Raw genomic sequence first — 16,113 nt, 5'->3', positions numbered from 1 at the left:
TGCTGGACACAACTGCTGAAAATTTTCAGCATTCACGTTCAACAATGCTCTTATCCGCAGCTCATCTCGAGAGAGACAATTACCATTTCCTTTCCCCTTGATCTTGTTTGTTTAACTTGACATCAGGAAGAAAGGGCTGACATTGACCAAAATCCCCAGCATTAATTTATCTCATGTTCCGCATTCATCATCGCCTTGGCTCAGGAAATAGCTGGCAGACAGCTCAAATACCTGCCCGAGTAAGAAACGCTACAGAAATAAACTTGAAAATAAACTTGAAGATCTGGAGAGATCAAATATGTGTGTAAGACCATTTGTTGCACAGCAGGAAGTAAAAACGTGAAAGGAGAGAAAAATAGCCAAAAAATCTAAACATGGATAATTTTAGTTGCTTCACTCAGTACTGCTATTTTTATCCTCGAGTGCTTAATTTAGACTGGTAGCTGAGTAATGGAAAAAAATAACATTGCATGTTAAAGAAGCTCTGATTATAAAACACAAAAAAGCTGTTGTAACTATAAAGTGCACGTTGTAAGGAGGAACTAAACTGTGGAAGCTGTGCCAATAACAGGGAAGAAAGACGGCAAAGAGCTAATCATTAGCATTGACTATGGACTCCCTACAGCTTACTGCCCCCCCCCATTACTGACTTACCATGCTTTGTTCTGTCCTATGTCTGTGTGGAGGTGGCGATTCTGCTAGTGGCAGATCTTTGTTTTCCAATGTCAAAGCACCCAGCAAAAGCAACAGGTAGGGGCACAGTAGTGACATACCCATATCTCAGGCCAAAAATCTCCAGTGCACTCAGAACAGTCAGAGGCAACGGTGGCTTAGATCTCACACTGTATATATACAGATATAAGGCTGTAAGCACAGAATTGCCTAGGTACCCTAACGTGCTCAGAGTTGCAATGCTATATTACAATAGTAATTCAAGACAAAGGGTACAGCACAAATAGGCTCGGAAAGGCTAAATTAAATGTACTCATAGCAATATTTTTGACTTTTAAATTAATTAAAAGCCTGTAGGGACAGCCAACAGCCACACATGTTCTAGCAGGCAAAACTCTAACACTTCAAGATAGTATCACAACTTGACACAGTGGTGGATGCAGCCAACAGTGGGCCCCTGTGAAGAACTGACTTGGTGCCCCTGTTGGCTGGGAAGGGTCCAAAGCCCACATGAAGCAGCGTACTTGCATCTCCCTGTATCTGCCCATTAATTTAACACTAAGTCATTGCTCCTCCTATTTCTTTTAGTCCATCACTATAATAGGGGGCCTGCATGTGAGCACTGATGCACAGTAAGGCATGAATGGCAAACCACTGATGTCAAATTCATAAGTGGTGATATTCATAATTGCCATGTCTATGTAACAAAAAGAAAAGCTTTACTAGCGCACACATGTGAGGAGAGAAGCGTTTCCACAATGACGAACGGGACTACTCCCAATCCCGTGCATCAGAACGCTGCAGAAGAACCCAGAAGTAAACACCGTCCTCGTGGCCATAGGGTGGATGACGGGACCTCCGGCAGCGAGTCACTCTACACTTGGAAAAGGCTGTGGCTGCAGTCTTTTCTACGGTCTGCATACTCTAAGTAGGACCAGGTAAGAATTTGATCTCAATTCCCACATATTATCCTTCCTCTACCCATTAGGGTTTAGGCAATCCCCCACCTATCATTATACTGTCTCCCACGGGCATACAGTTTCAATGCCCAGGAGCAACTTTTTAACTGCATGAAAAATAGCAGTAAACTCACTGTGTCTTACTATCTATTATAGACTCCACTTTTGTGGAGTCTTCAGGTAACTCATTGATTACTAATTATTATACTGCTGTATTATCTGTTAATAGTAAATCCATATATATCTACAACTATAACTTTAATATTTGTACTACTAACTTCGACACTGTTATTATATTAAATTAAAACCAATATTTTATCATGTTTCCAGTGCATACTTACCCAAAGCCATTAAGACACTGTATCTCCAATACCATCGACCTACTATAAAATATATCTCATCAGGGACAATGTCAGTCATTCCCTATTTCGTCTAAAACTAAAATGATTTGACAACATCTAACTATCTAGACGGTATTTAGATTTATAAAGCACACAGCTACCCCTGAGGAAGCCTAATGATGGCAAAACGCGTCGAGTATTAAAAGCTGCGGGCAATAACTGACCATCATATCACTCATTTGAGTCAATAAACAGCCGCTCCGCTTTTCTTGGATATTGAGATACTCATGCACAGTAGGTGCTTTATCTAGAGATCATGTGATAACTGATCACTCAACTAACTAAAAGTTTGTTGGGACTGTTAATAACTACTCTGCTTGTATTGCAGAACACTCACTTGTTTGTGTATGTAACTATTTTTAATTATTTGCTGATTACAAGCACTATTGCCAAAAATCCCTCTTTGTTCCTCTCCTCTTTTATTTATTTACACATAATCGCCAAGTCTACTTAAAGAAAAAAATGAGAATACTAACCTGTAGGAACTCATTAAGCTCAACCTGCCCATTCTTATTCAAATCAACTTCATTGAGAATTTCATGAAGAGTATTGGAATCCATCTGGACATTTATGTTCTGGAATAAAATAAAAAACCACATAAAAGGATCTTACAAACTAGAAAGCATTACCCTTGAATCTTTACACTGTGGGGTTCTATGTAAAAAACGTAAGCTTTACATTTCAAACTCACATTTTGTGAGTGATTAACTTTCTAAGAAAATGGGAATCAGGGCAGTCTCTGAGAGCAGGTCACATAATCAATGTAAAGGTGATGGGCAAATGGCCTTTATCAATGGTAAGAGATGTGCAAAACATCAAATTTGCTACTGTGTCAGTGCCACATTTAACTGGCACTTCACTTACTAAATACACAATTTTGCATCAACATCGCTAGTTTCCCTTAGAAGTAAATTATTGTATATCTGACAAATATTTAATGTATATATAAACTAGTTAAGATTACCATTTTTCAGTGAATACTTATCTAGTTTAACAACCCTTTATTGAGGCAAGTTCTCCAGATGAGAGCACCAAACATTACTTGTTTACAAAGTGTTACTCGCCAAATCTTCATTATGAGGAAAATGCACTTGCTGCACAAGTGAATGATAATCACAGTAATTATATTCAAGTTAGTATGCACAGACCCATGAGACCTATTTGCAATGATCACAGATGAACATTAGAAGACGTACCCACCACCAAGAAGCATGTATCAAGAGATGCGCTTTACATGGTCATGAATATATACACCTCTTTTGTGTCTAGAACTGGCAGATAACAGAAACAATAATTATCCTAGTTGGAAATGTTAACTATGATGACAATCTTTTCATGATATCTTCAATATCAAAGAATTAAAAAGCTGTACTCCAGTCTAACAGCTAAATACACAGATTAGGTACATATATGAGAGTGGGTTTACCAATCAAAGTACTCTGTAAACTGAATCCTAAGATTTAAAAAGTACATGCCTGTGGATGACACCACCTACAATTAAGGAACACATCAGTGTCATCCTGCCTCCTCCAGAATGAAAATGCAGTAGCAGACTGGCGAGGTAAATTTTTTTACTCTCTGTTCTGTCTTCCTATAGCATGTTCTTTGTGGACATATATGCAGAACGCACACAATTGGCCCCCAGTGCTGCCCTTCCCTTTATCATTCAAAGTGATGATGTGTAGGTGGTTGCAACAAATCAGACTCAGGTACTTACACTAGTTGCACTAAAAGAGTAAGATGGATGGATAGTACAGCAGCAGGGGAGCAAGGATGGACAATGAGGTAAAAGGAGGAATGCATAGCGCAGCAGCAGAGGAGGAAGGATGGGCAGTGAGGTAGAAGAAGGGTGATAAGTAACACAGCAAAGGAATAAAGGTGGGCAGAAGAGGGGAGGATGAGTAGTGGAGCAGAAGAGGCGGTAAATGGGCAATGGGGCAGATGGAGGAGATAAAAGAAAAGGGACAGTTTACAAGGCCATAGTGGTGGGAAAAAATAGACAACAAAGGAATAGAGAAGGAAAATAGATCAGACAAACATGAACTAGTCTAAAGGCAGAATTACCTCCAACACACGCTGGACGTCCAAAATGGTGATAAATCCTTTTTTATCCTTATCAAACTTGTGAAATCTTTTTTTATACCTAGAAGAAATGACATAAATCAAATATATGAAAATATTATATTGCAATCCTAAACAATGCCAAACAGTGACGAGACATAGATACAGCGGGTGCAGTAGTGGTCTACACTATACTGATACCGGTTCTCTCTGCTACTAAACTACTACCTACTTACACTGTCTTCATTCCAGAGGTCACAGCACATGGCTATGATCATATTCAGGCATCCAGAAATGGAATTAATTCCAGAAATGGAATTAAATATTTGGAATCAAAGAAAAAAAAAAAAAAAAACATTTCCATGCATGTTTTTTCTCCACTCCTTTCAGTAACCCCACCTCCCACACACCCGTACCTCTTCTGAGTAAATTCTGAGTATGATGGCATTTTTCATTACATGCAACTATTTCTGTGTCTGAAAGGTGATCAGCATGGAAGTTCAACATGCCTACTTTAACAATAGGAAAAATTGCCAGAATGCCTCATTCTGATTGCATGCTGTTCGTCCCATCTTTGAGTTATGACTAGCGGGGTGTGGTTTTTAATGGAAGGCGGGACACAGATCACTTACCCATGCTTGAAAAAAAAAAACTGTTTGTGGCACAAAATGTTTTGCAGAAATTCAACTCTGGTATTTATTGGACAACTGTACTTATCTAATGGGGCGTGTGTGAAGGGAGTTTGAGTATCACCAGGCCCCCCGTGGTGACATGGAACACTAATCCCTACCCCTACCAATCAACCCTTCTCTGACCCTCTTTTCTTTCTTTTCCCTCTCCCCCCTTTTCATCAAACACTTGCCCTCTTTTTTAACACTTTTGTTCCCTTGTAGTTTTTTTTACCCTTTAGGCCTCCTGTTTTTACCAACAAGAATTTATTTCAGAAACTCCTAGTCTTATCAAGCAAGTGGGCTCATATTTCATTACACCAGCTCCTATTATATCTCAGGTTTCTTACTCTAGATACATTGGCACACCAACAATCAACAGCATACTTCCCTTAATTTAATGTATTGGTAACCTTTAACTGAACAAGAACTTACTGGATGCACATATATATGTCTTGAGAGTAAATCTGAGACTCTTTTCCATATACTGTGATATGTAAACATTGCTTATTTGAACAAGTCTGCCTCTTGCAATAATTGATATTCTTCTGTAATACTTAGAAACATTTTGAATTAAAAAAACGTTTTGCAGATCCTTATTGTGCAAATTCTAGTAAGCTGGTGTTTTTTTTTTTTTTTGTTTTTTTGTTTTTTTTTATGCAGAGGTCATTTGAACCTGCTGTGTGCTTTTACACTGGTAGTGAGTGCCACACTCCGCTACATTAGCAGATCGTGAAAGAGTGATCCCCTTATAATTGGCGTAAGTAGAAAAAGGGCCCAATACACAGCTGTGCCAGCTGGAAAAATGCTTACATTGGTGGTCAGCAGAAAAGGGTCTCAAAACATTGGGGGTCAGTGGGAAGCATAGTTCTTAAATTGTAAGTCAGTGAAAATAATAGTTTAAAACTGGCAGTCAGCAGGAAGAATGCTCCTTACATTTGTGGTTAGTGGGAAAAGTACTTTTTACATTGATGGCCAGCTTTGTAAACTGCTTTAAATTAGCTGAAAAACATTTATAAGATAGGAAGATAAGAAGGATCATATGTATTCCAGAGACATGAATTTTCAAGTCCTTGTGAAATGGTTTCAACACAGCTACAACCTTCTCATGTACATTGATGTTGATTTAATCTAAAATATATTGAGCAGGAGACTGCAAGAAGCAATTTTCACTCAAGCAAAACTTTGTATTACAAACAGACCGTCACAATGATAAGAAGAAAATACGAAGCCACTGCTCTAGTACTGCCCATCCCACTCACCTGTCTACGTCCGAAGGAGACAAATTAATTTCTGATCGATCTGTGAGTTGTTCAGATCGGGCTTTGTATCCCATTTCATAGTAGAGAAATGTTCTTGCAGCTTCCAGTTCTTCCTGTTTAGGGATAAAAAAATTTCTAGATTGAGACTTTGCAGTTTTTTTTTATCTCTAACTTTTGTTATGAAGAACACAGTTATGAACATATAACAGAAACAACATAATAAAAGTGATTATTATAAATCATTATCATTACATGTATTTTTAAATGCAGCAATCATATGCGCCTGATTTGTCTTTATATACTTTTCCAGAGAATTCCAAGAACTGTTTCACTATTAATAAAAATAATATGTACAGGGCCTGGATAACAAAATGTTCCCAAGCCTATGGGGGCAGTGGTATGATCTGGGGCAGCTTCAGGTGGTCAAGTCTAGGTTCAGAAACGTTATGTACCCCAAATTGACTACCTGAATATATTGAATGACAAGGTTTTTCCAAACATGGATTTTATTTTGATGGGCATAGCCAAAGATGACAAAATCAGGATTCACTGGGCTCAAATCATGAAAGGGTGGTTTAGCATGCATGCAAGAACATTTTCACACACATACCGGCTACCACAATCCAAACCCAAAGCTTCATGTGCCTAGATTGTGTAGACCTAAATCCATTAGAAACCCTCCTGGACATTGTGTATCAAGTGCATACAACTGCACCAAGTTGTGCCGGAGGTTGGCCAAGAGCTCAGTGATGACTTGATTGTCGGGAGTGCATATCAGCATGTAGAGGCCATACACACTAATAAGAGTTATGATAAAATTCACACAAGTTCGATATTTATATAGTGGTATTTATAGTGCCAACATATTACACAGTGCTTTACAAAGTCCATAGCCATGTCTGGTCATAGCTGTCCCTCAAAGGGGCACACAATCGAATATCCCTAACATAGTCATATGACTTTAGTACATTCTGTGGTTTCAGTTTTTTACTTTGATGTTAAACATGATATTGAATCATATGAAAGCATACACTTTCCTCAGTGTTTGTCTTGTTTTGTGGCAATAACATCTAGAATTAAAATAGGCTTTCATTTAAAATTTATGTAATGGAATTACGAATATAGTGTAAATTGTTAAAGTGGAAGACATTGTAAAAACACAGGGAAGAAGGTATCCTCTGTCAGATAAGTTTAAAACTGAAATTTTTGGCCATCATTGGAAGCATAAACCCCACAATAACCCCAAGAACACTATTCCCACAGTGAAACATTGTGGTGACAGTATCATACTGTAGATATGTTTTTTCCAGTGAGATTTGGGACTGAAATGATGGATAACCTTCCATCAGGACAATGGCTCTAAACATACTGCTAAAACTATACTGCAGTGGTATAAAGAAGAACTTTTAAATGTCTTTGAATGACCTGGTAAAGCCCAGAGATCTGCGGCATGAACCCAATATTCCTGTACATAAATGCACCCAGTGTAATTTGAAAGAGTTGGAGCTGTTTTGCCTTGAAGAATGGATGAAAATCACAGTGGTTAGATGTGCTAAACTAATAGAGACATACTCCAAGAGAATATGCAGCTGTAATTCCAGCAAAAAGTGGCTGTTCAAACAACCGATTTTGTGAGGGTGAATATCTATCCATATTCATGATTTCTAATTTTTTTGTCTTAATTAATGTTTGCACCATAAAAAAAAATATTTATTAAGTGAGGGGCATGTTGTGTTAATCAAATGGTGATATCCCCAAATATCTATTATAATTCTAGGCTGTAATGCCACAAAACAGGTCAAATACAAAGGGAGATGAATACTTGCAAGGTTTTACATTATACACACACGCTGACACTCTATATAAATTGTGCATATTGCTCCACAAGATAAGATTAAAAAAATGAGTATAACATCTTGTGGAAAATCTTCTTATAAGAAATGGATGCTGTAATACCAACAATAGAGGACAACTACAAAATAATGCCCCAGATATATCAAACTCACTCATATAGATGTGATGGTCCGGTATCCACAAACATTGGGCCATATAGTATACATCAGACACTATTTGCCTGGCTATAAGGAGGACCATTTCTGTTTTTGCAATGATTTAACAATATGATATACAGTAATTTGATTTTGGTCTGTTCTGCTTTGCGAATATGAATTATATATGCCTACATTACACAATTTGTATTGGTAATTTGACATGTCAATTAAGAGCAAAAACCACATGATCTGTTTTCAGAAAAGAAAGACCTAAATAGACATATGTCACAGGAGAGTTAAAGGAAAGAAAATTATACAGATCTGCCTAAAAAAGGTTTCATTGTGTGCTGTTAAAAACAATTTGTCATAATCACAGAGCTGATCTACTTCTTGCATGAGAAATGTGAGGGCGAATAGGGCAGTATGCACAGACAGATGGAATACTAATTAATCCACTGCACCTATGTGGCCTTAAATAAAAAATGCCCTTATCTCCTATTAGCTGGCTATCTCTGTGCACTTTTCTTTATCTTACACATGACAAATGCGGCATGTGATCAGCAGTCCAGTAATCCTGAAATTCGACAGCAAGTCTTGCCTTGGGTGATAGCTAAATTAAAGGGTGACTTAGTTAGGAAAGAAACGTTTCTAAAAAAAAGGGGGGGGGGCAGGAGCATTGGCACTTGCAGGGCACCCATCAGCATTACCAACTCATCACTATCATTACCAAAGCTGCTCAACTACACAGGTCCTGTGGCTGAATAAAGTTTAGCTATAGCTGAAACACTTCTTTGACATTCTACACATGGATAAGGATGGAACCTCCATCTGATTTTTAGTTCTGTTTGTGTTCTCATTGGAAAGATCAACCCTTCAACTTTCTTACATAGTGACACTTTGACAAACAAGGTTTAACAAGGACTTAAAAGTAAGAGCAAACCTGATGCCTGAGGACTGAGGTCCAGGTCATTTTGATGTCATATGCCCAAGGGGTATAAAGAGGATACTCCAAACCTAAGTTCATTCTGCCAATGATAGCATACTAAGTGTCTTCCTGCACCAGGATAGAGAGGTTGTGTGTAAATAAGTGTCCCAATTTGAAAAATGAGGAGGAAACTCCTTAGTGAGAATAGACAGCAATAAAACCTCAAAACAGAAAAGCAAGTGTCACACATATGTTGAAGACTAAGTATAATTTATTAATAGTCAATGCTTTGGGTGTTGGATGGGACCTTGGGGTGCTTACCTACAATGCAGGAGTACTGGTCCACATTGTAGGTGATGACCTCAGGCCTGCCACCACAGCAAAGGAGGTGTAGGAAAGGCTGTAGACCAGTTGCACAAGAGAAGGAACCTGCAGGAGCGAGGTAGGCATTACTTTTATGGGGAACTTTAGACATAAATAAGAATTCGGCCCATGCAATGAATGGGGAGCCTGGAAGCTTTAGGGACCTTAAAAGGCTTGGGAGGACACACCTAATTAGAGAAGCATAGGATCTAGCAGATCTAGAGGATCTAGCACTCCTAAAACCCTTTTGATTAGAGCGGAGTTTGAATATCAACTCATGAAGCATTTTCTGAATCCAACTAACTATAGAACATATATGGCATAAGTGTCTAAAGGAAAAGACTGGTAAGCCTGCTACCCCCGTACAAAAACTATAAATCTAGTTAACAAACCAAAGATCAACTTTTCTGTACCAAAGCAGAGCTCATGTCTGTGCTTGGTGGGGCACACATATGCATGTGCACTGCACCGGTTAGGTGTGCTGGGGTTCCACTCAAAATGAAAGGCACCACAAATCATTGCACTTTGCTGTGTACATTAGCCTTTGTTGCAATGATGTGTAAAATGTACATTTTTTCCACAATGTATCACTAAGGAAGGGCACTTTAGGTAGCCGGAAACATAATTTTGTTTGAAGGATTCAGTATTTACAGTTTTTGGTTAACTGAATAGATTGAAATTGAAATAAAAAAAAACCTTCATGACATGCATTATTTTCTTCTGCCCTGAGGCTTCTTTGACCTGTACTTTGAATGGCTAGCAGGTACTATGAGACCATGATAATTGTCAGCAACTATTGCTGTAGACATAGAGCTTTCCAGATAAAATAAAAAAGGCCCAGAAAAAAAACTAGATAAAAAACAAAAACAGAAATAAAACAAAAATTGAACCATGTGCTGCAAATGAAAAAAGGTGAACTATGATCTCCTATGTTGACACTAACAGTAGTTTCATACAATCCCTTGTTCAATGCTCCAGTACATAATTAAGGGTATTTGATTGTAAAACAGTTCTTTGTTTATATAAAGTCCTCTTATTTTACATACTTAATTCGTCTTCAAGCCTCATTAAATTGAGTAATTTGATCCCTAATTTGGATATCCAACATGACAGATAATACTGCCTAGAGCGCTGAGACTAATTCTTTGGGGTTTAAAGGCGCTTGTGCCCCTGCAGTGCCCCCCGTATCACTACAGCGGCATTAGCATTAGAATCCTTGTGGCAGTCTGAAGATTCTAGGAGTTGTCTGTGGATTGTGTATCATTATCAGGCACTAACAAGTCAGGGGGATGTCGTTAATGAATCGGCATCAGCAGACTAGTAAACATAATTTTGGACAACGCAGACTCCTGAGGACCAACAATTGGGTCATATTTTAAGGATTTTCTTTTTATAGTATTTTTAATTTGTTAAGCAAATGGTTACAATTTGCAAATCAAAAGTCCCATTAGGCCCTTTGAAATATAGTCATACGGCCAGGAGCTTGTGCACACCTGATTATCATATCAAGCTGTTCGGTCAGAAGCCTGTGAACATCTTTCCAAATTACCGACTTCAGGTATTTCCAGCGATGGATACTGTTATTACTACAACAACAGACAAGTACATTTTAGACAGCTGTGTGTTTGCAAGTTTATGACAACATTTTGGGGAAGATGCCCGTGTGGTTTGATGAGTTTGGTGAGAAGGATCACCAGTGGTCTGCACAGAGCCCTTATCTTAACCCGACTGAAACCTCCTAAGCTAATCTGAATGCCTTCAAATTCAACATCGGTATGGGATCTGACATACAGAATAATGATTTGGATCAATGGGCACAAATTCTCATAGACACATTTCAAAACATTATGGAAAGCCTTTCTTAAAATGTTTAAATGTGAGGACTGGTATAGACATAAAGGGGTTGGGGGCAACTAAATATATATATATATACACATATATATATATATATATATATATATAGTATGTTAATCACCTCCAGTGTTTACTCTGCTTGTATGTAGGTCATACAGACCAACAATTCTTCTACCTTTATTCCAAAAGTGTGGAGCTTAGAAAGTCTCTCTGATTAAGAGGTTATCGTTCACACATAAACAATAAACCAACACTGTGTCTGTGTATGTAACATTCAGAACAGCTCAAACAAGGACACTGCTGGGCAGAAAGCTAATGATAAACAGATCTCTGGTGCGTTATTTATAGCTTAGCTCTTTACAGCTTTATTTGTTTAAATTAAACTCTGAGCAATGCAAACTGAGCATATGATAAAAGAAAGCTTAAGGCTGTTGATGGTTTCAATACATACATTGAATTCAATGAAAATCTACTGAATACTATAGCATTGATGCCTTATCAATATATTGATTGGGAATGCCTATTTCTTGCCCAATTCAGTGCCATTTAACCTATAAACCCACCCCCATGTAGATGCTGGTAGTTAGAAGTGCTTCTTGTTGATTAACATTAACCTGTCAGGGCAGGAGGGGACAGAAGGGAATGGTGCTGAAATGGGCTGCTTTATGAGTGAATGATGGGTATGCCAGGCAAGCGACTAATACCGGGAACAAATCAATTGTTTACCTGGTGGTGCACTCATTGACCATTGTATGGCTATCATTTAGCAAATGTTACCATAAAAGAAAATCTCATGTCAAAATTATAAGTAGATTAGGAGATGCAGCTGAAATTATATTCATACATAAACTTTTCCTTTAGAACAGTGTCAACTGCATTCCTTGGGGGAACCCCTTGAAACAACTTTCAGGCCTTTAGGGAACCCCAGATTTATTTATTAGTTCCACTAGTGTGGTGGTCAGTAGGCTATTGGGAAGGCTGCCACCCTTACAGATAGACAAAAAGATCATTGGTGTCAGTTCAACTGACCTGAGAGTCTCAAACTGTTCAATAGAACTGTTCAATGAACCTCTGACAAGCTCTGGAGGAACACTAGATGAGAAACACTGCTCTTAGAAGTTGTGCCTGGCCAGGCCCCCCCCCCCCCTCATTGGTTTAAGTGCTCAATTGAGATCAACCATCAACCAATTGGAAGAGTCTAGAGGAAGAAAGCTGCACGTATAGCATCAGCTGCCTTTCCCTATCTGATTCCACTCATTATTTTGAAACTTTATTTGATGGTATCTTCTACAGTCCTTTCATTATATACTAGCCAGGGTTGTGTCAGATTTAATTTTGTCCCATGTATACTATACTGTGCATCACATAAGCTGAATTCCTGGTTAAGGTCAGCTTTTTGACTTTATCATTGCGAAAAATGATTTGTGTATTTTGTATTTTTGTATTATTTGGGTATTGAATTTGTAATTACAACTTATTACTTGTTCTGTGAACTAGCTCTCAACATAGTCCCTTTTTACAATAGCAACACTCATACTTACATATGCAACTTAGCAGCTTCACAGGTGGAAAGAAAGCACAGCACATCATCTATCACACATATTAGATAACACTTTTCAGTCTTTTTTCAAGATGTGTATAATTTCTAATACCTTTTTCTTTTGCTCCTTCCAGTTTAGCTCTTTGCCCATAATTTCCACAATACGTGGCAGAGCTTCTTCTGCAGCCTGGACGTTAAGGAAAGCCAAACGAGTACGACGTGAGATGACATCAATGGCAGAGCAGGCGTACTCCTTTAATGCATATTTCACCTGTGACAGAATCCCAAATTAAAAAGATGAACAGCAGACTCAAAAAAAATCTTAAACTATTTTTACTCATATTTAAATATCTTCTATTATCCTGACACTTTTCGTAATTCAGACAAGGCATTTCAAATTAGGGAACACACCAAAGTAAAGGGGACCAAAAGGTTTTAGTGTACAAATCAGCTATTATAATTATTAGATTATTATTAAATATTATAAATGATTTCATTACTCTATCAACTACAATATTCATTCTTTGTGAACTAAATAAGTTTGATGTGAAAATGATCATGAAAAAATGATGCATGCAAACACCTGCAGTTTTGTGAACTGACACTGGTTTGGTAAACTGAGGTAGAACAATTAATCTAAATCTCCAAGAAAAACCCCTTTTTTTCTGATGGATAACATAGTAACAGTGATCAACCTATGGAAACTAGAGAATTCCCATTCAATTGCAGACAGGCAATTGTGGTGAATTTACTAGAGGCATTTTCACAATGAAAAGTGAATTTTAACGTATTTTAGTGAATTTGCCATGCTGCCCATTACTGGAATGCATGTAGACACATAGCTGAAAAGGGCTGCATGAAAACAGCTGCACTGAAATAAAACAAAGGATAAAAATGGCAAAACATGTACTTTTTTAAAAAATGGCGACTGTTTATGATACATGGTGCATTACCAAACTGCTGTTCCCTAAAATGTTACATCTACTTTATTGCTCGCTATAACTTAGGTTTGTATTTTTGTACAACAGAAAAAGTATTAAAAAGTATTGCACAGACCTCAGCTTCAATGTAGGGAAATTCAGACACCAGCCTCTTCCCGACGATAGGCCATCTCTTCCCAGTAACCTTAGCCATTTTCGCAACCTCAAATGCCTTGTCACCGTAGGTGGCAGCTAGATGCTGGGCAACCTGTGGGATAGCATCAACAATTTACTATGCACTTCACACACCATCTTCTCCTCCTTCTGCTCCCTGGAGCACAGCAGGGGAAGAGAGAGGAAAAAAAAGCATGCTACTTATGTCAGATTCCCAAAGCTTTTATCAAACAGACTGAAGAGGGTATTAAATCTTGATTGTGTGGGAGGGGACGACTTGTGTTGTGAACGCTTAGGCCAGCACTTACGCTACTATATGCATGTATCAATGGAACTGTGACTAATGACGCGTCAACTACTTTTTGCAACTGTGATCACATTTAACGAATGTATTGTTGGAATTAGATGTCATGGAGATGGGACCGTCATGGACAGAGAAAAGCGGGGGGGAGTGAGAGGTAGAAAAGAGATCCAAATGCTAATTTATGTAGGCTAGCTCTTCTAAGGAGATGGTGTTTGTCAAATAATTAAAACATATCAAACCTTGGAAAAATGACTTTGGGCAAAAAATGAGCTGCGGATGAATTGTTTTGCATTATATACAGTTCGATGACGCGTGACTAACTCCTTGGTGTTAGAGCATGTAGATAAACTTTACAATACTGACAATGTTTCAGAGCTATTGAAGTTGATATATAAATATACTATAAACTAATAAAATAATATTGTGATTATCTGAATTAAAAATTTAAAAGTGCAGAGTTAGTACAGATATCCACTGATTCCCACCTGCACATAGGAAATGTAAATTTATATTATATAATTTATATTAATAATAATAAATAACTTCCTATGTAAAATATTTTTTTTAGGTACATATACTTATTACAGCCCTCTGCCTTTCCAACTCCGATCCTTCTATGCTTAACAATTGAGTGGTGTGTTACTGTGCTCATCTGCTATTGTGCTTTATGGGATCTGGAGACGTAAGCAGACCTAATACACCAGAGTCAGGAATACAGCAGGCTGGCAAGTATTTTGGGTTAGCAAATTGGGTCAGCATGACAACTAGGCAACTAGAATTTGTAAAATGACTAGTTAGCAAAGGCAACTCCATGGTTCTTTATGGAATGGGTAAAAGGCTAAATTTAAGATTTCCTTCAGTCCTGCACAGTTGTACAGACTCCTCTACTGTATTGAAAATGCTTACTTGAATCTCACTGGACACTTTAGGCTTCTCACAATGAACATTTGAAGCTGCTGAAAGTTGGGCAAATCCTGCTCTATTGTTCAGTATCTTCTAACCCTTTTCTTCCCAGTTTTAAGTTGGTACACATGTGAGATGATTCTCACACGATAAATGGCCAGGCTCATCTCAAGTGGGAATCTGACGTGTACAGTGGTCTTCTGACATCGTTCATGGATCTGACTGACTGATCCATAAACAACCGATGGAGAATGACCCCCGTGCAAGTCATGGGAGAAGAGCACAGTGGGTTGCTGCTCATTCGTTCTTACACCCCCCCCAACGCCGTACAACAGAATGGCATCTTCCGCTCACCTGTCACTCTTTCGTCGCTGGTAATGAAAAAAGTTGCAGGTGTGTACTCTCCCTAAATTTCACCTTCAAGGTTTCCCTCCAAGCCCCACTTTCCCCCCTATTTTTATCTTCTGAAGATTTCATAGGTAAGATTTTCTTGCAGTGGTTTGTGTCTGCCCTTTCCACCCAGGAAGACCAGAACCAGTTGTGTGTGATCCCTCCCACGTATGGATTCACAAGCTTCAGTCATAAAAGACAAGAAATATTTAGGGAACCTGCACTGCTTTGCAATGGAATGGTTGATACCTCACTCTCTAGGCCATAATCCTGGACAAGACGAATGTAAAGTGTGGGTGACCAGTCCTTTCCTCCCTCAAGGAAAAGTCCAACTGTCTTGCATGGGCTAGCCTTAAGGTTGTGTGCTTTAATTGCAGCATCCAATGTGTCCTCCGCCATGGAGCGGTACGTTGTCCATTTTCCTCCTATTAAAATAAAGTAAGAAAAAATATTTACCAGATTGCATACTGAAAAAGAATTTACAAAGGTGGAACTCAAAATGCTAACAGAAATTACACTTTCATATTAGATAATATTTGATACTTTGATTTTAAATTTGGCCAAATGTCCTGCTTGTCCTAACATATAGACAAAAGTATATGTGGTTCAGAGAATACATTTCATTTGCTGGGCAAAAAACTTTTTGTGATACAGCAAGGAAGTAAAAATCAGGCTTGCACTGATCTCTAAGGCTCCCCTGACAATCGGTTGGTCAGGGGAAAAAGT

The 16,113-nt window shown here is 38.3% G+C and overlaps 1 protein-coding gene across 1 annotated transcript in view; it reads right to left on the bottom strand.

Moving 5' to 3' along the window:
* Positions 1–16,113, bottom strand: part of GPD2 (glycerol-3-phosphate dehydrogenase 2) — a 94,496-nt gene that overhangs the window by 7,995 nt on the left and 70,388 nt on the right. The window contains exons 11-16 of the mRNA XM_072418172.1: positions 15,637–15,812; positions 13,753–13,884; positions 12,809–12,967; positions 6,024–6,136; positions 4,097–4,175; positions 2,509–2,607 (exon numbers count right to left, since the gene is read on the bottom strand). Coding sequence (XP_072274273.1) covers positions 2,509–2,607; positions 4,097–4,175; positions 6,024–6,136; positions 12,809–12,967; positions 13,753–13,884; positions 15,637–15,812 — 758 coding nt within the window. The remainder of the gene's footprint in view (positions 1–2,508; positions 2,608–4,096; positions 4,176–6,023; positions 6,137–12,808; positions 12,968–13,752; positions 13,885–15,636; positions 15,813–16,113) is intronic.

Source organism: Pyxicephalus adspersus, chromosome 7 (genome assembly GCF_032062135.1).
Source record: "Pyxicephalus adspersus chromosome 7, UCB_Pads_2.0, whole genome shotgun sequence".
NCBI classification, from domain to species: domain Eukaryota; kingdom Metazoa; phylum Chordata; class Amphibia; order Anura; family Pyxicephalidae; genus Pyxicephalus; species Pyxicephalus adspersus.
Note: the sequence above shows the minus strand (reverse complement) of the source record. Positions and strands in the feature narration are given on the sequence as shown.